The sequence below is a fragment of the Callospermophilus lateralis genome, chromosome 5 (assembly GCF_048772815.1).
Source record: "Callospermophilus lateralis isolate mCalLat2 chromosome 5, mCalLat2.hap1, whole genome shotgun sequence".
NCBI lineage: Eukaryota > Metazoa > Chordata > Mammalia > Rodentia > Sciuridae > Callospermophilus > Callospermophilus lateralis.
In genome coordinates, this window is record NC_135309.1 from 63,648,430 (window position 1) to 63,670,816 (window position 22,387).

A 22,387-nucleotide genomic window follows, 5' to 3' on the forward strand; every position below is an offset into this window, starting at 1 on the left:
GGGAACACAGCTAGTGACACTGCCCCTCTTGTGTTCTGGCTCTCTGGGGAAGATGGCACAACTTCATTCTGCATACACACACAAAGGGGACACCTGCTGGCCAGGCATGCCCCACAGCCACTGGACACATATCTCCATCTATTTACCTTCTTCCAGACCTGACTCTGAACTTGAAAGGTGTGTATGACTTAGTCACAGCTAAAACTTGGGGGCTATGGTCCTGGTGGCCTGTAGCCTGGGGCAAGGTTGTAGGTCAGTGGTCTCAGCATAGCTCATATGTGGTTCTAACACCCCCAGCTAAAAGTGGCCTGCTGGCCGCCATCCCTCCCAGCCAGGCCAGGCATGAGGGGCTGGCTGAACGGGCCCTGCAGTCAGGCCAGAGGGCAGCTCCGTGCTCCCTACCAGGATAGAGACTCTGTCATTACTCAGTTCAGCCACAAGAAGCACTGGGTGTGCCTGAGCCCTTGATTCCTCAGGAGGAGCTAAAAGAACCTGATTTGTATGAGGCATTTCCCAATTTTAACTTTTCTTATTTTTGTCTTTTTCAATACTGGGGATTGAACCCAGGGGAGCTTTATCACTGGGCCTGGTCCTTAGGCCTTTTCATCTTTGAATTGCCATTTAAGTTGCCATGTCTGGCCTAGAACTTGCCATCCTCCTGCCTCAGCCTCCTTTGTTGGAATTACAGGCATGTGCCACAGCACCCAGCTTCTCAATTTTTTTTTTTGTACCTGGGATTGAACCCAGGGGTCCTTAACCACTGTGCCATATCCCCACTCCTTTTTAATATTTTATTTAGAGACAGAGTTTCTCTAAGTCGCTAGGGTCTCACTGTGCTGAGGCTGGCTTTGAATTTGTTATCTTCCAGCCTCAGCCTCAGGAACGGCTAGGATTATGGGTATGCACCAACAACTCTGGCTCCAGCTTCCCAATTTTTAAATGGGGCAACTACAACACACACAGTTGACTGCTTCCCCAGCAGTGATGCCTATCAATCTTCCTTACGGATTCTGACTCCGCTCTGGTGGCGCTCATCACCTGCTCTGGGGTGGGTGGCCCTCTTCCTAGCCACTCATGGGAACTATAGGCCCCTCATCAATGATCAGGGAGAGGGCTTGGGCACCTCCAGCCTGAAATCTGGATAAGGAGACCTGAAAAGGGGTCTGCTAGGAATGTTTGCAGCTCTTCAGGAGATGCTACAGCCCTGCTATGACCAAGAGGCTAGTGGGTCACCAGGGAAGCTGAAGAACCGGTCCCTTAGTGCTAAAGGCCTTTGAACTGGGTTTTCTCCTGCAGCCCGGGACACCATGACTGACACAGCAACTCACCAAAAACTTATGAATCAAAAAGCTGCACAGGTCAATATATGACTGGGATCCATGTCTTCGCCTGGGATCTAGACCCTCCATATGTTACCAGTGGCAAGCAACAGGAAGGATGCTGTCTGTGAGACAGTGCCTTTACTGACCACCTGCCCTTGGGTCCATCGGCCGCACACACTGCTTTGTGAAGTTCACATCTCCACCTGTGCCTGGGCATGTCTGGTCTTCTTCCAGCTCAGTTCAACCATACTTGCCTCTGGCCTCTCACAGACCTGTTTTCCTCACTCCAGAAGATAAGAGCACTACCAGAACATTCTTCCATGATCCAGTCACCTGTCTTGCCCTACATACTACAGGCTCCTCGAGGGGAGGGCCAATGTCTTCCATTCACAAAGGCAGAGGTCAAACCTAGGAGCATCTAACACAGTTCTTGATGTTTGTTTTACTTATGAAGAAAATGGAAATCTAAGAGATGAAACTTGGCCAGGAGTGATTTCTGGCTTCCTTCAAGAAAAGGAAGATTTGGCCATAATGAGGGTACATTTCTACAAGGTCACAACTGGTAGTTTTATAATAGGGCCATCCCTCCAGTTGGCTCTAATTTTGCTACATACCTATGGTTTCACCTATTCCCAAGGCTCAGCGTCAGTTGCCATCGTTTATCACTTCTGTCAGGCCAGTGTCAACCACTTCCATAACGTGCCTGAGCCCTAACTAGAATCTGTCACCCTAAGTTTCCGTAGGACATAGCTAGTCCTGCTGCCTTCTATAATCAGAGAAAATTGTCCTGATAAAAGGTCATTTCTCATTTCCTCTCTCCCAACTCCCCAGGACCAAGGCTCCACACTAAGCTAGCTGGGACTTCCCTTGGGAGACGCACCTGCCTCTGAGGCCTAGGATATGACTTCCTCTACCCTGCCAGACCTCATGATCCCTGCACCACAGTCCAAACCTCTGTGCCTTAAAAGGAGCTGCTGAACTGAACTTGCACAGATATCTGCTCAAGCCTAGGACACCCTTCATTGGGGAGACCTTGGTTTGAGGGATTTACAGCAGATGACATCTAAGGGACATCGAGGACAACAGTAAAGGAAGGGACCCTAGAGCCAGAGCCTTACTGTGGTCTTCTTTCCCCACCTGGCCCTGAACTTGAGTTCCAAGTGAGGAGTGGATGGCGGTGCCTTGGAGGCCTGCAAGTCTTACCTGAGCCGGTTTCACAGCTGCTGGTGTCTCCCCCTCACTATCGGACTCCTCGCTGCTGCTGTCTGAATCATCCTCCTGCTTCCCCAGTGGGGCCTGGGCGGATGCAGACTTAGGGGGAGCTGGAGGAGCCCCTTTCATGGGGGAACCCTTGGCAGGGCCTGAGGCATTCCTGACCTGGAATTTATTCTCCAAGGGCTTCGCCTGCAGTGAGAGAGCGAGCGAGGGCAGAGAGACGGGGAACGTGTGAAGATGAGGAGGTGGATGGGCAAAGAGGGGCCGTGGCCCTTGCAGGGGCTGGGCTTGGAGCATGCCTGTGGCTCCTGGCACAGACAGTGAAGCACAGGGGTGCTCCCCACCCAGCACCCTGGCCCACCTGTGCTGGTGCCACCTCCTCTTCCTCACTGTCTGACTCCTCCTCGCTGCTCTCTGAGTCCTCCTCCTCTGCCCTGCCAATGGACCCCTTCTGGGTCTGGGCTGCTCCAGCCACTGCCTTTCCTGTGGTGGCCACAGATGCCTGGCCCTTCATTGTGACGGTGCTGTTCTGGGGGGTTCTCACTGATGGCTTCCCCTGAATTGGGAGGAGATTATGGTACTGGAGACACAGGGGAACAGCATAGCTCCTTTCAGACTAAACTCCCCCATGGTATGACTCCCAAGGTCACCCCTGCCCAGGCAGGGCCTTGTCCAGGCTGGGGCCACTGCTTGGTTGTCCTTTCTGCCCTAACTCCTGACACTTCTTGTGGCTTCTGGCCCCACTTGCCTTGGCCGGGGACCCCTGTTTGGCTGGAGCAACTGCAGTAAGCACTTTTCCGGGGGCTGACGTGCCTTTGGCTGAAGACGCTCTAATGGGAGCTGGGCTGGCTTTGGCCTGAATGGTGTTCCCCAAGACCTTCACCTGGAAGGAGAAGAGGAAGTTACAGGAGCAGGTGACATGCGCAGGCAGAATGTGGATTCTGTAGTCAGATCCTGAGCTCGGATTTGGGTTCCTTCATTTAATAGCTGTGTGAATGTGAAAGCATTTGATCTCACTGGGCCCCAATTTCCTCTTCTGTAAAATGAGGAAAATAACCCCACCTATAGGGTTATTGTGAGATTAAGTAGGAAATTCTGTGTTTGTTTGACACAGTGCCTGGCATATGCGAAACACTCAAATTCATTACCGTAAGCATTTTTCTTTGTGGGAACTAAGCATAAGCCTATCTAGAACCAAGGTGCCTTCTAGGTTCCCTTTCAGTTAGGTAAAAGTTGAGGGCCATAAAGGGTAGGTAACATTTCTCTGCCTCCCTGCTGGCTGGAATGCTAAAGTAATAAACGAAACTTGAGCAGCCATATTAATCTATGAGGAGGGAGCCAGGTTCTGAGGATAATAGAACAAGGCAGAAATCATTTCCAAAATGTCTGACTGGGTCTCCGGCAAATGCAGATCTTACAGAGAGTGATAAAGGAAATTTCCAGAAACTTGCCAGAAGTATAGCAGTAGGCCTGGCATTGTCAGCATCTCAAAGCCCTGGCTTATTCAGAGATATCATCTGGTCAGTGTCAGAAGATACCCTACCCCAGTGTCCCTCATGTGCATGAAAATAAGTGGAATGAAGAGTCAGGACTTCAGAAAGGAGAAGGCTACCTGCACATAACCCAGGTGACAGCTTGCCAGCTCCTCAGGCTGAGAGCTCACCAGCACAGAGCTCCTGTCACTTAAGAGAGTCTTGGCTTTTATACAGACATGAGAAAAAGGACAGAAGCTGCAAGGGCCACCCTGACCCGACAAGTCTCAACACATAAAAAAAGGGACTGAAATCATACAAAATCTGTTCTCCAACCACAGTACGATCAAATTAGAAATCAACAACAGAAAGAAACCTGGGTAATCCCAGATATTTGGAAATTCAACAACCCACTTCTAAATAACCCATGGTTCAAAGAATAAAAATAAAACGCCCACCTCATGGTACAGGTGGGAGGCTCAAATGGGAAGACAAATACTTAAGCGATCTGCACAATGAAACCCGGAGGCACTGGATCTGCAACGTGTCTGCAGCTAGGAGGAAGGGGAGGAGCCTGCTGGCCCTGGAAGGGGCCCCTGCAGAGCCTGGAACCGTGGTGGAGGAATCCCGGGACCTTGGGTGCCACAAGTCAATAGTAAGCAGGGGACAAAAAGATTAAATAAATGTATCTCGTACAGAAAAAGAAGAAATGACTAATATCTGAGTGATTATTGAAAAACACCAAGAGCGACAATGAAAAATAATAAAAGTGGGGGTGTAGATGGGGGTAGGCACTCTTTACTGCTCCCCACTCTTCGGGGCGGGGAGGAGACACTGAATTCTGCTGCACATCAGCCTGGCCACCTGCACATAACCCAGGTGAGAACTTGCCAGATGCAGGGGCTCTGCTGGGTACAGTAGGTGAGATCCACTCCCTCTTACCCATCTGGGAGGGCCGGTGGCGGACACACAGTAGTCCAATGAGAGCCCCCACAGACTAAAACACGTGCTGGGACAGGAGCTGGAACTTGAACCAGGCAGTGTGGCTCCAAACCCTTGCCATCTACCTTTGCCACCAGACAGATGTGCAGTACTCAAGCCAGGTGTGCTCCCTTAACCCCTCAATCTGGTCTTTGAACAGGCTGCTTTCTCTGTCCGGAATCCTCTACCCGACACTTCAAGGGCGACTTCTAGTCCCTGGCTTAGATGCCATTTCTGAAAACCCCCGGATGTGACTTCCTTACTCTGCTAGTCCAGGCAAACATCCTCTACTGTAACCTTGCCTCACCCTGCTGGAAGGACGCGTGCCTATGTTTGTCCACACCCTGCTGGTGGAGGGGACCTCTATGAGGGCCAGGGCCTCAGCAACCCCAGCCCAGGAGTGCTCCTGGCAGGGTGGGTACTCGACACAGCACGGGGAAAGCATTGGAACCTATGGGAGCTCACAGGGCCACAGAGACCCTGGAGTTCTGCTGGGCAGAGAAGCTATGGAGAGCCTGGTGGGGAGCGGAACTGGTGGAGGCCATCCCGGGGCTATTGCGAGAAGCGAGCAAGAGGGGCCCCAGGCGAGCCCCCCCTCGGACCTGGACAGGGCCTAGCGCGGGTGGTGCCACTGGCTCCTCCTAGGCCTCACCGGTGCTGGAGTGGCAGCCTCCTCCTCACTGTCGGACTCTTCCTCACTGCTCTCAGAGTCTTCCGGATCCTGAGCTCTAACCTGGGAAACTGAAGGCCCTGTCTTCCGAGGGGGCGCTGGGGCAGTTCCTTGCCCGGAGGGCCCTTTGGTGGGTACCAAGGCAGCTCTCGCTTGGAGGCCTTTCCCCACAGACTTCACCTGGAATGAAGGAAGGAAGAGGGGTCTTGCAGGAGCCCAGAGAGCACCACGGGGCCAGCCCTGAGCTGGCAAGCCTACATGGGTCTCACCTGTGCCACGGCTGCTGCACAAGCGGACTTCCCCTCCTCCTCCGACTCCTCTTCACTGCTTGAAGAGGAATCCTCCTCTGGCTTCTGGGTACCCCAGGCCACAGCTGGGGATGAGGAAGAAGTCATGGTTCCTGCTTTCCAGGGAGCTGGGGTACCCACGTGCACTGGGGGGATCTTGGAAGATGCAGGGGTAATGGGAGTGCCTTTCTTGGGGGAAGCCTTGGTCTGAGGAGTTTTCAAAGCTGGTTTTGCCTGTGGGGACAATGATAATGAAGATATATTAGAGAAGGTTCCTGGATTCAGAGCCGCCATCTCCTGAGGTACAGCCCCATTGCTGTTCCCCCCACCAGCCAGAACCCATATGCCGACTTGCAGGGCTGGAGGTCAGGGCGCTCCAGTCAGGATGAACAGCTGCCTCAGCGCCCAGCCTCACCTGGGCTGGAGTCACAGCTGCCGATGCCTCTTCCTCACTGTCAGAAGATGTCTCGCTGCTCTCGGAGTCTTCCTTGGACCTTTCAGCCTTGACCTGGCCGACTCCAGGCCCTGCCTTCTGTGGGGGCGCTGGGGCAGCCACTTTCCCCAAGTGTCCCTTGGCAGAACCCGAGGCAGGTCTGACCTGGGCGGTTTTCCCGGAGAGCTTGGCCTGAGTGAGACACATGGGATCAGGAGAGGGAGCCCAAGGGGTGACGTGTGCAAAGACAAAGACGGAGACAGCAAGCAGAGTCGTAGCAGAGGGGACAAGGGATGGCAGGCCATGCAGGCTCCCACACTGAGAATGGAAGGGCCTGGCAGAAGGACCTCACCTGGGCCAAGGTCGCTGGTGGGGCTTCCTCCTCACTGTCCGACTCCTCACTGCTGCTCTCTGAAGCCTTCTCCACCTTCTTCACCTGGGCTGCAGGGGCTACCGGGCTTATGCCTTTCCCTAGAGGTCCCTGAACCACAGTCGAGGCAGGTTTCATCTGGAGGTTTTTCCCCAGGGACTTTGCCTGGGAGCGACAAAGGACAAGATCAGGGAAAGGTGCTCTGAGGGGGATGCACAAGTCCACAGGAGACCTTTCTAGGCAGGGTGTCCTTCAGCCTCACCTGAGTGGGGTTCACGGTTAGGGTCATGGCTGCTGGTGTCCTTCCCTCACTGTCCGAGTCCTCACTGCTGCTGTCTGAGTCCTCCTCTGGCTTCCCTGCCGAAGCCTGGAAGGCAGCAGGCCCTGTTTTCCCAGGAGGCACTGGAGGGGCCCCTTTCCTGGGAGACTCCTTGGCAGGGGTTGAGGCAGCCCTGACCTGAGGACTCTTCTCTGAGGGCTTTGCCTGCAGTGAGACAGTGGTGGGGAGAGTCAGGGTGTGGGTGTATACACGGAAGAACTGACAGGCCAGTGACACCATAGGGCAAGAGGTAAGTGGCTGGAGCCCAGCTCAGGGTAGGAGAATAAGTCCCAGGAGACCTTCAGGAGAGCCCAGATTGCCAGGTGTCCTCCTCGGCTGTACCTGAAGCAGGGCAGTGGCGGCTGGGTTGTCCTCCTCGCTGTCAGACTCCTCCTCACTGCTGCTCTCCGACTCCTCCTCCGGTTTCCCCACCTTAGTCTGGGTAGCAACAGGCCCTGCCTTCCCTGGGGGTACGGTAGTGGCCCCTTTCCCGGGGATCCCCTTGGCAGAGGCTGGGGTAGCTCTAGCCTGGAGGGTTTTCTCAGTGGCCTTTACCTAGTGAACGAGATGGGGCAGGTGACTCTCCCTCTTCTAAAGATCCTCTGGTGATGCCTTTAGGCCAAAGCCCAGAGGCCCCAGGGGGTGCTGAGACCCCCCAGCCTGCCTCCCCACCAGTGGTTCCTCTTCCTTTGCTCTTCTCTCTGCTCTCTGGCTCTGTGTTGCCTGGTGGCTTTTCTGTCTCCCCCTGAAATGTCCAGGCCACACAGCTCTGGGTCACCCCCCACCCCACCCCCAAAAATAGGTGGCTCTGATCTTCTAAGAACCAGTTACTCCAGGTGGCCTTTGTTTGGATCACTTCCTTTTAATTTTTTGAACCAACAAGGAGAACGTAGTTTCTTTAAAAAAGACACACCTGGGCTCCTTCTGAAAAGTGGACAGCCATGAGGTCCTCACTAGTCTTTGGGCACAGGGGAAGGGCCCTGAGCTGGGAAGCAGCAGCAGGCACACTCAGACCGGTCTCTTCCTACTCCTAATCCCACCTCGAGGCCTGGGCACAGGCTCTGCTTCCTGCCTAGAATGACCTTCCTTCCTGAAGATGTCCTTCTTCTAGCTAGGTCTTGACTCAGATCTCTCCTCCTGGGAGCCATTTAATTTGATTTTGTCATTCCTATGTGCCCTGCCTTACTTTCCTTTCTTTTCAGAGCTGGGGACTGAACCCAGGGCTTTGTCTGTAAGGCAATCTCTTAGCCTCAGCCTCCTTTCACTAACATAACTTGCTCTCCTGTCTTCCTCTTGCTCTGATTCCAAGGGCTTTGCAAATCCTCTACCTTGCCCCTGGGATGTGTCCAGAGCCTTGGGGGCTGCAGGTATGGCCATTCCTTAGGGGAAAGGGCCCAGCAGCAGAGGAAGGTACCTGGATTCCGTTAGCTAACATGGTATTTGTCTACTCAGAGTCTGGGCTGACCTGAGCCAAAGGGACAAGGTAATTGAAAAGGGCTCAAGACCGTTCTTGGGTTGGGGTTATGGCTCAGCGGTAGAACGCTCACCTTGCACATGTGAGACCCTGGGTTTGATCCTCAGCACCACATAAAAATATATGAATAAAATAAAGGTATTATGTCCAACTAGTCTATAAATAAATATTTTTACAAAAGAGACCATTCTTAGCAGGACTAGCTAAGATGAGGACAACAGCCCATTTCCAGACAGGAAAACTGAGGCAAGTGGTGTGGTCACTGGCAGAAGTAGGATGCAGGACCCACTCTATGGGAACTAGCCATTCTAGGGTGCTGCATGGGCCAGAAGGGCAATGTCCACAGGTGCTGAAGCCTGCTACCCAGCTGTCCTCAATTGTCAACTCAGACACACTGCTATCTTCCCTCTCCCCAGCTCCACATGGGTCTTCTCTGGCAGAGGTGCTCATCACCTAGTGGCTCTGCCAGAAACTGGGGGCCGTGGGCATCAGGGCCTCACCTGGTTGGGTGTCCCTGCAGGGACCTCGTCATCACTCTCAGATGACTCCTCGCTGCTCTCCAACTCCTCTTTTGGCTTCTTGGCCCCCTGGGCTGGGGTCAGGGCACTTTCTCTGACCTGGGATGTCACATCCCCCATCTTCCCAGGCCTTGGGGCTGCCCTTTTTGCTGGAGACTCCTTGGGGGCAGCTGGTGAGGCTTTGACCTGGGCTGGTTTTCCGGAGGTTTCCACCTGGATCACAAAGAATCCTCTGGTGATGCCTTTAGGCCAAAGCCCAGAGGCTGAGGAAATACATAATAACCATTTCATTTCCCCTTAGGTGCAGAAGGTGCTTCATTTGAATTTCAAACAGCACCTTGAGGCAGATATTATCATTACTCCCATTTTCCAGATAGATACAAATCACTCAAGGTCAATACAAAGGCCTTGGATGGAATCCCATCTGAAGGGGTCTATCCTGGTTGGTGTCCAACCAGGGCAAACTCTCAAGCACCACGCTTGTCCTGCACATGGCATGTGTAGGGTCCAGCTTGGAGAGGGGCAGCCAGCCTCTCGGGAGAGCTGATCTTTGTCAGCCCCTTAATCTAATGTTGCTGATAACAGGGTCATGCTGAGGGCCAGGATCTGAATGCCAGTTTTGCCACTGGCTTACAGCTGGGGCACATTCCTTCTGTGAGCTTAAAAATTCTAATTTCTAAAATTCTGATATAAATTTTTTTGGGGATTGAATCCAGGGAACCTTAACCACTGAGTCACATCCCCAGCCCTTTTTAAAATATTTTCTTTAGAGACAGGGTCTTGCTGAGTTGTTTAGGACCTCACTAAGTTGCCAAGGCTGACCTTGAACTTATGATCCTCAGTCTGCCTCGCAAGCTGCTGGGATTATAGGAGTGTCCCCACTATGCTCTGTAAGACCCCACCTGACCCTGGGTCATTCATGTCCTCAGTCTCAAACTCTGCCTCACTGCCACTGAGTTCTGCACTTGTCCTGGACCACTGAGGCTGCCTGTCTCAGCACTGGTTTGCCAGCAGTAGCAGTCCCCTTTCCCTGGAGCAGCCTGGGGTGATGGGACCAGGAGCATCCTTATAGCTGACTACATCTAGGGCCTGGAGAGGATGGAAGTTGGGGTCAGGTCTGGGGCTGATGGGAGTGGCCTCAATCTTCATGGAGGATGGCACCCTGGACAACAACAACAACAAAAAACACCCCTAACTCCTGCTGGTCCTCCCTCTAAAACAGCTTTCAAACTAGACATCTTGATCCCAGTCATTAGCATCCTCAGCTACTGTTATTCCAACAGCTCCCCAGCTTGTCTATACAAAGGCCCCAGCTGGAACCCTTGGCTGTCTTGTTGTGAGAGCAGACATAACTCAGGCCACCTTAACCTCTGTTCCCAAAACACTGCAATGGACTCTCATAGTCCCTGCAGTAAAACCCAAACTCCCATGGTGGTCTTCCAGGTCACAGAGTGGATCTACCCTGCCCACCTGTGAGTGACCGCATCTTGTAACATTCTGGCCCCCACTCACAAAGCTGCAAGTCAACATTATTTAAAGCATGAGCTTTCTCTGCCTCCATCTCTGCATGTGCTGTCCTGCTGCCCATGTTTATTCATCAGGGTCAGGTTCCTGCTTCTGCCCTCATGGCTCTCCACTTCCCTTTCAGGTAACTGATGGATCCCATTATGCCTAAACATCTGGGAACCTTCTTTCCTGATGGAGGCAGGCTCACCAGGTGTTCCCAAGGCCTGACACTTAGTATATAGGGAATGACCTCTGAGGACTTCTCCCAGGTCAAAGTTCAGAGAAGAGACAAGGCCACAGAGTCCTGCCCTAGGTGGGCATTCACCAGTGGTCTGGAATACTCTCAGCAGCCTCACCCATGGCCACACATGACAGCGACACTCCTGCCCAGGGGCCTTGGTCCTACCTCTCTTCCTGTTTGGAATATGCCCCCCCACCTCCACTGTGCTCCAAGGCCACATCTCCCAGGAAGCTCACCCCATCTCCTTCCCTAACCCTAGTTACCTGACCCCTGAGCTGTGACCAATACTGGGATCCCTGTAATCCCCATGCACCAAAAAGCCTCGCCAGGTCCTGGCCCAGTTGTTGAACTGATCTGGGCCCATTGGTATTTGAAGTCCCAGTCAGGCCCCTGGGAAGGTCAGAGGCTTGGAGAGGGTGACTCCTGTGGATGAGTAGCAATTACCTCCATATCTGTCTCATCGCTGGAGCTGGAGGTGTCCTCACTGGAGCTGTCGGCTGGACCAGCTGACACTGTCCCTGAGGGAGGAACATAGAGATGAACATCATCTGTCTACTCGCCTGCCCCTCCCCCCCACTGCCCCCATGCTGGCTGCTAAGCACTGATTAGTTCCTCATCTGCACAAAAATCTCTCCTCTTCTGAAATGGGAACCATCATTAACTGTTTTCCTGCACAGCTATGGTAAGGGCCAGAAAGGACCCCCACAAACATGCACCAGCACCTGAGAGTTCATGCATCTCCCTTCACCACGATGCCCTCGGAGGCAGGAAGGGCAAATACCCACTTTACTTAAGAAACAGTCAAACCCAGGCCTTTCTGTTGAGTCTCCAATCCACCAGAGTGATAAACCAAAAAATGCTCTGACCACCACCCAGGTTGCTTAGATGTTTACAGAAAGTGCCAGTGACGTCCCCCAGCTAATCTACGCTTGTTATCATGGAGACAAACCTTTGAATTCTAAATGTCCCAGAGCTTTAACAAAGCAGTGCCCAGGCTGGTCTCCCCAGCCCAAACCTGGTGCTGAGCTACTAGAGGTGGGGATTCTCACCAGGCTTGGCAGCAGCTCTGTGGCCTGGGACACTGCTCTCCTCCTCTGTTTCTGAGACCAAGGTGGTATTTGCTGAGGGCTCTGTTGACTTCTTGGGTGACTTTCCAGAGAGGAGATGGACCACTGCCTTTGCCGAGGGAGGATGTGGCACAGAGTTCACAGTCTTGCCCGCTTTCTTGGTCTTTGCCTACAGAGAACAAGAAGGTCAGGAACACCTGGTACGGGAGGCAGGATGTGTGAGCGTAGCCCGCCTGCTACTGAACCTACCACTGCCACTTCTGAAGTGCGTAAGTTCAAGCAAACTGTCTCCTACCCATGGCCTTTACTTCTTCTTTCCTGCAGTGGGGCCGAAATTGCCTTCCCCGGGGCATTGAAAGAATTGCAGTACAATCCTGGGGCCACAAGGGTTCCTTGTCAAGTGGTAAGCAGCGGTTTGGTACAAATGTTATAATCATTTCACAATTACTTTTACATATTGTTGCTACTGTTCCAATTTCAGGAACATAACCCTTTATAGGTCTATAACCGCACTTTATGGGTTATCAGAAAATGATATCCGACTTTCTAAGCAGTTTCTGATTTACAAAATGCCATTAGTTTCAGAAGCACTGGAGTCTTGCTCACTATGGTGCCTCCCCTGCCCAGCACAGTACTTGGGACACACCAGGTGTTGGCAAAGAGCTCCTCAGTGAACAGGTGAGTACAGGAATGAAGGCCATCACAGGTACACGGGGAGCTCTGTGATGCCTCTCTTCAGTAGGCATCACCCCCAATTACAGGAAAGGAAAATAGGCCCAGAGAGGTAAAGGGACTCACCAAGATCATACAGCTGCTAACACAAGTTAAAATCTGAATCCAGGTTGGGCTATTTCAACCCCAACTTTTAGACATAGGGGACTGTTCCTATAGGACACTTTACCTCCCACAGGCAGTGTAGAAAGCGGTCCACTCACCTTGGCCTTCTCTTTCATGCTTGATGGCAAATGCGCCCCCACAGCAGAGACATTGGTAGATGCAAGTCTAGGGGCTGCAAGACACAAACACCATACTGCTGGATGAGCCAGATGGGACTCCCCTGGAAGAATGGGAGGCAGGTTTCATCTCAACTAACAACTCAGTTGGTACTGACTGCCTGGGGCTGCTGCGAGAAGCTGACGCTGACTTCAAAAGTGGGAAAGAGCCATGTCTATCAAGGAACATGGAAGCTCTGTATCTACATCCTGAGGCTCTCCCAGCTCCCCTGTGGCACGAAACAGCAAGGCCCCAGAAGGAAAAGACTGGTTCATGTCCCTGCCACCCACTACCACAAGCACTGCACAACTCTGGTGGGTACCATTCACACAGGCCACCATACTACAGGCCTGAAAGTCGCCTGCATGAAGCAGCAGTGGGGGCTGGGAATGCAGTTTTGTCAGGGGGCACTTACCTCGCATTCTCGAGACCCTGGGGTTCTACCCCAGCTTCCCTGTAGCCCCCCACCACAAATCCAGGAAAAGAAAAAAGGTACAATAGACAGACGGTCAGCCCTGGGTCCACAGGGAAAGCTACTTGGAATTCAAATGTCTTTTTAATGGAGAAGTGGCTGAACCATGAGACATAGGACCAGTCAGATGTGAAGATTTATAGATTCTTAGTGCTTTGAACAAAGGTATAGCCTCCTCAGATCTCAGACAGGAAAAGATTTCTAAGTTATTAAAAAGAATGTTACTGAGATGAATGCATGATCTAATTCTTTTTCTGGCACTTAGTTCCATCTCTCTCCTTTCTGTAATGATGGAACATTTTAAACATATTCATAAGTACAGGGGAAGGATACTGAACCACCCAGCTCCTACCATTATCAGCTTGTAGCCAATCTTATTTCATCTTTTGACTCATCCATTCTTCCCCATCATGCCTTGTTTTGAAGAAAATGCCAGACATTCTGTCATGTTGCCCACAAATACTTCAACTTATTTTCCTCAATAAGGACTCTTAAAAAGTATAATTACAATTCCATTATCACAGCTTTAAAAATTGCACAGCCAAGCCAGGCACTGTGGCACATGCCTGTAATCCCAGCAGCTCGGGAGGCTGAAGCAGGAAGATTGCAAGTTCAAAGTTAGCTTCAGCAACTTAGAGAGACTCTTGTCTCTAAATAAAATATATAAAAAAGGGCTGGGGATGTGGCTTAGTGGTTAAGCGCCTCAGGGTTCAATCCCCAGCACACACAAAAAAATTGCATACCAGTCACTTGGAAATTTGACCATTTCTGTTTGGTGTATAGGTGTGCACATATGCATGTAAGGGTGGATATTTGTTTGACCTTGCATGCAAGACAGGAAGTTTTACAGGCCACCCACCAATAGACACATGCAAGGAATGAAAGGAAGCAGGGGAGGAGAACAGGAAACCTTCCAGTTTTCTTCTATATAGTTTGTCTAGTTCAAAGTGAACTTGTTTTGCATTTATAATTTAAGAAGATTAAGCAAGACATAAAATATATATCCAGTGTGATCTCAAACATCTTTCAAAGTAGGCTCAGGAAAAATAAATGAAAGAATAATTTGCTGAATTATAGGTAGCAAGAATATGAGTGATTTTTTTTCCTTTTCTTTTTCAAAGAATCTTCTCAATATTTATACCCCTCCTCCTCTGTACTGAGGGTTGCCAGGCAAGTGCTCTACTATTGAGCTATATATCCCCAGTCCATTTTTTTTTTTTTTTGTAAATTCTGAGACAGGATCTTACCCAGGCTAGCCTTGAACTTGTGATCCTCCTACCTCAGCCTCCTGAAGAGTATAATGAATACTTTATAATGAATCTTACATTTCTTTTACAATCAAAAATTATATTTAAAAAGTCAAGAAACTGAAAAAAAAATTAAGGAACTGTCTTTTATGTAAGCAAAAACAAAAAAAAAGGTAACACAATGCCTAGGAGACACAGCGGAGGGTTATGGCTGTTGCTGAGAAAGCACAGGGAGGCTTGAAGTGAGAAGGGGCAACAGTGACCTGCACAGATCACTCTGCTAATGCTCGGAAATCAGTGCCTGGCACAGCCCTTAGCACCAATGTGCACACTGCCAAAATGAGGGGGGACAAGCACTCCTGAAGCAGCGCCCAGGGACACACAGAGTAGAGGGGTCTGTTGGCAGCCTTCTAAAGCATTTCCAGCAGCGCTTCTGAAAATGTGGTCTTCTTTCCACCCCATCAGAATCACTTTGGAGCTTGTAAAAATGCAGCTTCCTGGGTCCCTCTGAAGGACTATGTGCTGCACGGACCCACCTGGGTTTTTGGGTTTACCCTTGGATCCCTAAGATTGGGGACACAATATTTGGCACAGCTAAAAGGCTCAAACAGATCTGTGATGGCTTCCCAATCTCCCCACTAAAAGGTTCTGTCTTCCCAGGGCTCACACTAGGGGAGAAACTGGAGGAAGGCTCCACCCTGGAGCAATCTGCTATCCCACTGGCCCTTCCCTATGGTACAGGCCCCCAGCTGGACCCCCACCGGCACCAGGGATGGGGACCCGATTGGGAGGCCCAAGTCCCCTAGCAGCACCCCACATGTAGGGCTCTTACTGGCTTTGACAGTTTCAGCTTCTGCCTCATCCTCCTCCTCTTCTGAGCTCTCTGAACTACTGACAGGGTCTGACACTCGGGTCTTCTTGGCTTGCAGGGCTGCATCTTTCTCTGCCTTCCGCTTCCGGCCAAGCTCTGAAGTCCTGCAGGACAAGGATGATTGGCTATACCAACTGGATGACAGTACACCTCCATAAGATTTGGGAAGAGAGTCCTTACCACATCCTCCTAGCCCTCAAAGGAAATGTGTACTGGGTTTAAACAGCGCTGTGATATAATTTGTATTCTGCCTTTTCACTCCTTTTGTAAAGTGCCTTTCCAGTTCTCAGTCAGTCTTGAAAATAACCATGAATGATCGGTAATGTTACAGAATAGGAGCAGCTAACTGTCAGTGACAGGTGCTGTCCCATGTAGGCACTTTGCAGAACTAGCAGCACTCCTCCACTGCAAGCACTTAACGCACGAGCTGTTACCTCTTCTTGAACCAGGGTCCTTGCCCCTCCTACCTGAGCTCTAATCCAGCCTCCTCAGAGCAGCCTGCACTGATGTCCCCTCCCCTGAGGCATTCTCTGCCCTGTCATCCTATTTCCTTTCCTTTTGAGTATCTTTATCTCCCATGATTTTACTTGCTTCTAGCCTAAGCCCCCAACTACACAGAAAGGGCTGGGAGTGTGTGAAGACTGGCAGCTCACTATAGTCCCCTCAGTGCCTTGCACACTAAGTGACTTGGCCAGGTCGGGGAGTAAGTTTGGGGCACTGATAGAAGAAGCACCCAGATGCCTGAGTCTCCTGAACTTTCAGGTTATCACCTCTTTTGACCCACCTTCCACCTCCAGGGAGTCTACCTATGCCCCATGTCTTCCAGCTGGGGTGGACACTGCTCTGCCAGTTCGAGATGTGTGGCACAGATCCCTTTTTTCCCAGGGGGAGCACTTGTCAGGAATCTCCTGCTAAGAGGCTTCATTGACTACATTTATCCGCTTGTTCTGCCTCTCTCCTCCCAACAGAATGTGAGTTCTGAAACACTAAGGAGTCTCTCTAGTTTGTTCCCTATTATATCAATAGTGCCTGGCTTATAGTGGGTGTCCAATAAGCACCAAGGTAGGCGGGGACCCCTCCAATTGTCAGCTTTAGCACTTTACTAAGGACTATTGGATTTAATCCTCAAATTGCAATGAGATAATTATGTTTTCATTTTACACATGTAGACAGACTCAGGGAGGGCAGAAACTTGCTCAAGGCCAAATGGCTGGTGGCTGGGTTTGAAATTTGCAGGGAATTATTGGGCTAGTTTGCCTAAAGGGCAGGAGTCTTAGTAGTACTCCTCACCCACCGAGGGGCCCAGGGCAGGGAAGGGCTTACAGCTGCTCACTGATGTGGTGTTCTAGGGAAGGAAGTCCTATCAGCAACACCCACACACCTGGCTAAGACAAACAGGGTGAGGAAGTATGGGGTGTGTCCTGAGCTCTGAGCTCAATTTAGCAGCAGAGGGGAACCAAGACCTGAGGGCAGGCAGGGTTTTCAATGACCTTAGCTCTTCCTGGGAAGCTGGGATTTCTCCCAGACCATTCCTGCCTTTGCTCACACACCTCTGAGGATAGGAAGCTCACTATTCTCTCTATCACTTAGTTAATTTTTGGACTTCCCAGATATTCAAGTGTTTGTCTTCAGAAACGAAACCTATCTTCTTCCCGCACAGGTATACATATGGGACCACTACACCCTCTCCCTTTGTCCTCAAAGATGTGCAGACAATGGTTCCTCAGTTCTCTCCTAATACTCCTATCATTCCTCATGGGACTATCATAGCACCCCTCTCCCCAGTCAGCCATGGTCAGGCCAGTGCAGGGACAGAACACAACCATCCCCTCCTCCACTCAATTTTTTTTTTTTTTTTTGGTACCAGGGATTGAATCCAGGGGTGCTTAACCACTGGCCTCTTCCCTAGCCTTTTTCATATATTTTTTTTTTGAGATAGGGTCTTGCTGAGTTACTTAGGTCCTCTCAAAGTTGTTGAGGCTGGCTTTGAACTCATGATCCTCTTACCTCAGTCTCCTGAGCTGCTGAGTACTGGAGATTAAACTCAGGGGTGCTCTACCACTGAGCTACATCCCCAGCCCCTTTTATTTCATTTTGAGACATGGTCTTGCTAAGTTGCTGAGGCTGGCCTCTAACTTACGATCCTCTGGCCTCAGACTCCTGTTGTTGAACTTACATGTACAAGCCATTGTGCCTGGCGCAATAGATGTTTGTTGACCTGTAAACAGTGGTGCATGCCTGTAATCCCAGCAGTTTAGGAGGCTATGGCAGAAGGATTGTAAATTCCAGGCCAGCCTCAACAATTTAAGAGAGGCCCCGAGCAACTTAGTGAGACACTGACTCTAAATAAATAAATAAACAAATAAAAATAAAGGCTGGGGATGTGGCTCAATGGTTAAGTGTCAATGGATTCAATCCCCAGTATCAAAAAAATAAAAAACAACAAACAAACAAAAAAAAAAACTTTGTTGATCAAGTGGATAACAAACTTGTGAGACATTTTGTTCTTAACAGATTAAAGCTCTTACTTAATGCCCACCCCACTAGTGGCCAGATACCCACACATGTGATATGATCTGGCTTCCTGGGAGCAATTAACAGTGTCCACAGTGAGCTGTCTTAGACAAGATTAATAACCTTGTTTATTCCAAAATGATAGCTTGGAGGTATCCCTATTTAAACCTTTAGCTCCACAAAACTTACAGTTGCCAGTGTGTATAGATGTCCAGAAGTGTGAAAGGCTGAACCGGGAATTTTTTCTACAGAGAAGAAAAAAGAGACCCACAATTATCCCCTGACACAGTAAGGATTCTCCTTGGGCTGAAATATCCTCTCCTTGACCTTAGGGTTTACAAAGATAGGTGATTCAGACATTTGTCCTTTGCCCTAGGACAAACGTCTGTTTGGCCTTGCCAATCTTCCAGAGATGAGAAGTACAAGTAATTCCAGTGGGAATCCTTTTTGATACAATGTGATGGTAAGAGGCACCTTTGTGAGGCTAAAGCTAAACTATTCCAAGCTAGCATTTATTCAGCCTCCCTGGTACTAGCCACTTTTAGATGCCACAAGACAGGGTTTTTCCTGCCCCTGACCTTTTAGAAGGACTTCAAAGGCCTAGCCAGTCAATTCCCAAAGCACAAACCACAGCCCAGAAACTCAGGCATCCACAGGGCATGAGTGTAGCCCCCTGGTCTGCTGGGAAGAGACTGAGCCCATGTGGTATTGGGTTCTGGAAGAAGAGGGAAGCAGGTAGAATCTAAACCCTTGGAACAAAGGCCAGAGGGTCTGCTTTCTCTGTGAATGTCAAGAACCCAAACTGCCATGTGTTCTAAGAAGGGTGAACGAGCAATGAGACAAGGACACGGAATATCAGCAATCTGAACAGAGTGGCCAAGAGGCACACCTGAGTCGGGCAGAACTCTTCAGTTAGCTGGATACACTATTTCTTCAAACTTGAGAATCCTTTTTTAACATGGGGATAATAAAACTCACCATCTAGAAAGGCATCAGGTATGAAGGGGACAACAGGTGCTGGCACAGCACAGTGAGCTGGTAACCCTGATATTCAAGGATCAGCCTCACTCTGCTCCCCCTGCCTCCTAGCTCTAGGCACAGTAGCTTCCTCACTGCCCTCAAGTGTCAGGTGAACAGCCCCCAGTAGAGCTTTGCCTTCTGGGAGAGTGCTCTCTTTCCCCTGCTAACTACATTGTTCACTCCTTCCTTTTCTTTAGTTGTCTGCCCCAAGTGCCACCTTCTCAATGAGCTTTTCCTGATTGTGCTACTTATAGTGGAACCCTGACATTTCTTATGCCCCTTGGCTGCCTCATTGTGATAGCCAGCACCTACCATCAGCTGGATACCCTACACCATAAGCATCTGTTTTGTCTCTGTCACTATCTGTTCCTGCTAGAACATATGTTTCATAAGGGCTGGATACTTTTGCTTGGGCACACACTCCAATGAAAATGGTACTGTATCTTGCTTTTCTTATCTGGTAAGTAATATAACCAGAGTAAGAAGGGCAAATGAGGTCCAGGGACGGTTGGGAAAATCACAAATAATGTCTTAGGCCCATCACCCTTTGGTCCCTCCAGGAGGTCCAGCAAGCAAGCATTAGGACCAGAGAGTTTACTGTAACCAAAGTGATGTTGACCCATCAGGTCAATATCCCTCTCTTCAGTTTAAAACTCTCCAACAATTTACTCTTCAGGTGAAGACCAAAGCGGCTATGAACAGCTCCAGCCAATCTATGCCTCCATCCCCTGGAGACAGGATTTCATACATAAGCCACAGCTGATTTTCCAGAGGCCAAGGCATCTGCAAATTCCTACCCTCTCTGCCACACACACATACTCCAGGGTATTTGCTCCTCTGCCTGGAGTACCCATCTCTCTTCCTTCAGCTCTCAAGTTAACTGCCACTTCCTCAGGGAAGCAGTCCTGGATATTCCTAACAAGGCACTCTGCAATCCCGGTTTTAGCACGGTATCTCTCATTCTTACTACCTAGTGTTAAGTGCAGTTACTTTTGTGATTCTTTGATTGGTCTCCTGTGCCAGACTGCAAGCTCCAGGAGGTCGGGGAAACGTGTTCACCACTCTATCTTCTGAGCACAAGATTAAATTGACCAATGAATGAAGTGAGAAATGACTGCACCAGGGGTTGGTGATCCAAAGTTGTCCGTCAGTGATCAGTACCCAGGATGGCCAAGGGCCTGAGTTCTAGAACAAGAGGTAAGGACTCCCTCCTCTTGGCGCTTAACACGGGGCTGCTCGCAATCCTTTCCGAGACCAGCACCAACCACCGCGCCCTAGGGGGGGCCGCGCTGAGCCACGTGGCCCAAGACTCGGGAAACTTAAAACCGCCGCTACCAGAAAGGGGGTGGAGGGAAAGGGCGCGGGAATTACAAAGTCCTGAGCGTGGGATCACACGTCCTGGCCCGCCCACTGCCCAGATGGGGAAACTGAGGCCCGAGTGGGTTGGAAGTCGCAGAGGGGAGACAGAGGCTACCTCTCTCCCACCCCTGGCCCTCGACCCTGAGCCCTGCAGGGACCCGCCGTCCACCAGGTCTCCCGGGGAGGAGGCGCGGACTGCTGCTCTAGATCTTGCACGCGGCCTCGAAAGCTCACCTGGCTGCTCTGCTCCTTCACTGCCAGCGCCGCGCGCACGTATCCGGCCTGCACCAGATGCTGGTAGATCAGGGGAAGCAGCTCCTGCCGCTTCCTGGCTTCAGCCATGCCCGCGACCCGGGACAGCCGGCTCACCTGCACGCCCCGCCCCCACGATCCCCGCCCGCCACTTCCCTCTTGCCCTTAGACCTCGCGCGTCCCACTTCCGGCTCCTCGTTCGTCCCCACCGCGCGGCGCGCCGGGAAGTGTAGTCTCACTCCCTGCAGTGACGGGTCCCGCTCCGGCAGGCGAGGGGGCGGAGACTTCCCGGGCAACAAGCCCTCCCATTGGTGAGGGGGCGTGTCAGGTCATGGACATACCCCCAGGGCCGGCCATTGTAGGAGTGACCCTCTTAATCCTTTAGGCTGCTTCTTGAAGAGATTTGCCCTCCATGGTAATTCTCTAGAGCCTGCGACAGGGTTGACTCCTCTCTGAATTCCCTAATCTACATCTCTGGCTGCACCCGAACTTCCAGTTGTCTATACTCATTCACTTCACACATTTTTTTTAGGACCCATAAACTTGGCATGAGTTGTCATTGGTTTATTCATTCAATCATTCACTGATTGAACAAATCCTTGCTGAGCCCCATACTTTGGGCTAGCATCTGGTTAGGTGGGGGCATAAAAGGATGTGGTTAGATGTGGTGGTTGCCCTCATAGCTCACGGGGCTAAAGACAGTTACCAAGCAACTATACAGTTCAATGCCTGGTGTGTGCGTCTGGACAGGCGCACCCCAGGGGAGGACGAAGGAGGGGCACTTAATCCCACAGAAACATCTAAACTAAGCTCAAAGACAGTAGGAGTTTACTTTTTTATTTTTATTTTTTTTGGTACTGAGGATGAAGCCAGAGACACTTTACCACTGGGCTACATCCCCAGCCTTCTTTATTTTTTTATTTTGATACATGGTCTCACTAAATTGCTTAGGGCCTTGTTTAATTGCTGAGGCTCCCCTGGAACTCCTCTCCCAGGGAGTCGCTGGGATTACGGGCATGCACCTTGCTGACAGGAATTTTTAGGTGCTGAGGAGAGACTGACACACCAGGCAGGGGACACAGCTTGAATCAGGACATGAGAAACAGCCTGGGTATAGTCTGGGAATCCCAAACAACCCTGTGCTGCTGGGCTGTACAGTAGGGAGGAGAGGAATCCCAGTTAGGACATCTAAGGATGCAGAAGTAGACAGACTTACAACACCCCCTCACCATGACCAATGCATGGAGGGTGGATTTTTGGAGAGCAAAACTAGATGTCAGGCTGTTGTAATTGTTGAGGAGAGTTGGCAAGAAGAGGATAAGCTGGGCTAGGGAATACTTAAGACAATGGTTCTAAACTTCATGGACCCCTTGAGAATCTGATGACAGCTTGAATTAACCAGCCTTTGCTCTAAAAATGTTGGATATATACAACATATAACACTTTCCACCCAAGTTCAGGAACCAGATAAGCAGACATCCAGACTTCCAAGGGTTAGGGACACTGCCTAGGGGAAGGAAGAACCAGACAGGACCAGGTGCCTGATTAGAGGTAGTGGGCAAGAAGAGGGAGAATAATCTACATTCACCATGGAATGACTGACTATCTACTGAGTACCTACTTTTGGAGATAAATTGTCTCTACTCCTACAGAACTCACAGTTGAATGGAGAAGACATGCTAAACAAATAGTCACATAATTCACTGTTACAAACAGCTGCTAAACACAGACGGGAAAAGGATGGCATTTTCTTAAGGAGTAGTTTTCTTAAGTGTTTGAAAGCT

The 22,387-nt window shown here is 50.6% G+C and overlaps 1 protein-coding gene across 6 annotated transcripts in view; it reads right to left on the reverse strand.

The window, feature by feature from the left end:
• Tcof1 (treacle ribosome biogenesis factor 1) overlaps positions 1 to 20,724 on the reverse strand; it is a 35,883-nt gene extending 15,159 nt beyond the window's left edge. For 2 of the 6 annotated variants that reach the window (XM_076856721.2, XM_076856716.2), the window contains exons 1-16: positions 20,586 to 20,724; positions 18,162 to 18,217; positions 15,420 to 15,562; positions 12,811 to 12,884; positions 11,858 to 12,044; positions 11,253 to 11,326; positions 9,044 to 9,274; positions 7,412 to 7,624; positions 7,013 to 7,234; positions 6,733 to 6,915; positions 6,363 to 6,572; positions 5,930 to 6,181; positions 5,643 to 5,840; positions 3,286 to 3,420; positions 2,899 to 3,093; positions 2,526 to 2,726 (exon numbers count right to left, since the gene is read on the reverse strand). In XM_076856721.2, coding sequence (XP_076712836.2) covers positions 2,526 to 2,726; positions 2,899 to 3,093; positions 3,286 to 3,420; positions 5,643 to 5,840; positions 5,930 to 6,181; positions 6,363 to 6,572; positions 6,733 to 6,915; positions 7,013 to 7,234; positions 7,412 to 7,624; positions 9,044 to 9,274; positions 11,253 to 11,326; positions 11,858 to 12,044; positions 12,811 to 12,884; positions 15,420 to 15,562; positions 18,162 to 18,217; positions 20,586 to 20,693 — 2,682 coding nt within the window. In that variant the 5' untranslated portion in view covers positions 20,694 to 20,724. The remainder of the gene's footprint in view (positions 1 to 2,525; positions 2,727 to 2,898; positions 3,094 to 3,285; positions 3,421 to 5,642; positions 5,841 to 5,929; positions 6,182 to 6,362; positions 6,573 to 6,732; positions 6,916 to 7,012; positions 7,235 to 7,411; positions 7,625 to 9,043; positions 9,275 to 11,252; positions 11,327 to 11,857; positions 12,045 to 12,810; positions 12,885 to 15,419; positions 15,563 to 18,161; positions 18,218 to 20,585) is intronic. The other 4 variants (XM_076856717.2, XM_076856719.2, XM_076856718.2 and 1 more) reach the window with 4 other exon arrangements.
• Positions 20,725 to 22,387: the final 1,663 nt, after the last annotated feature.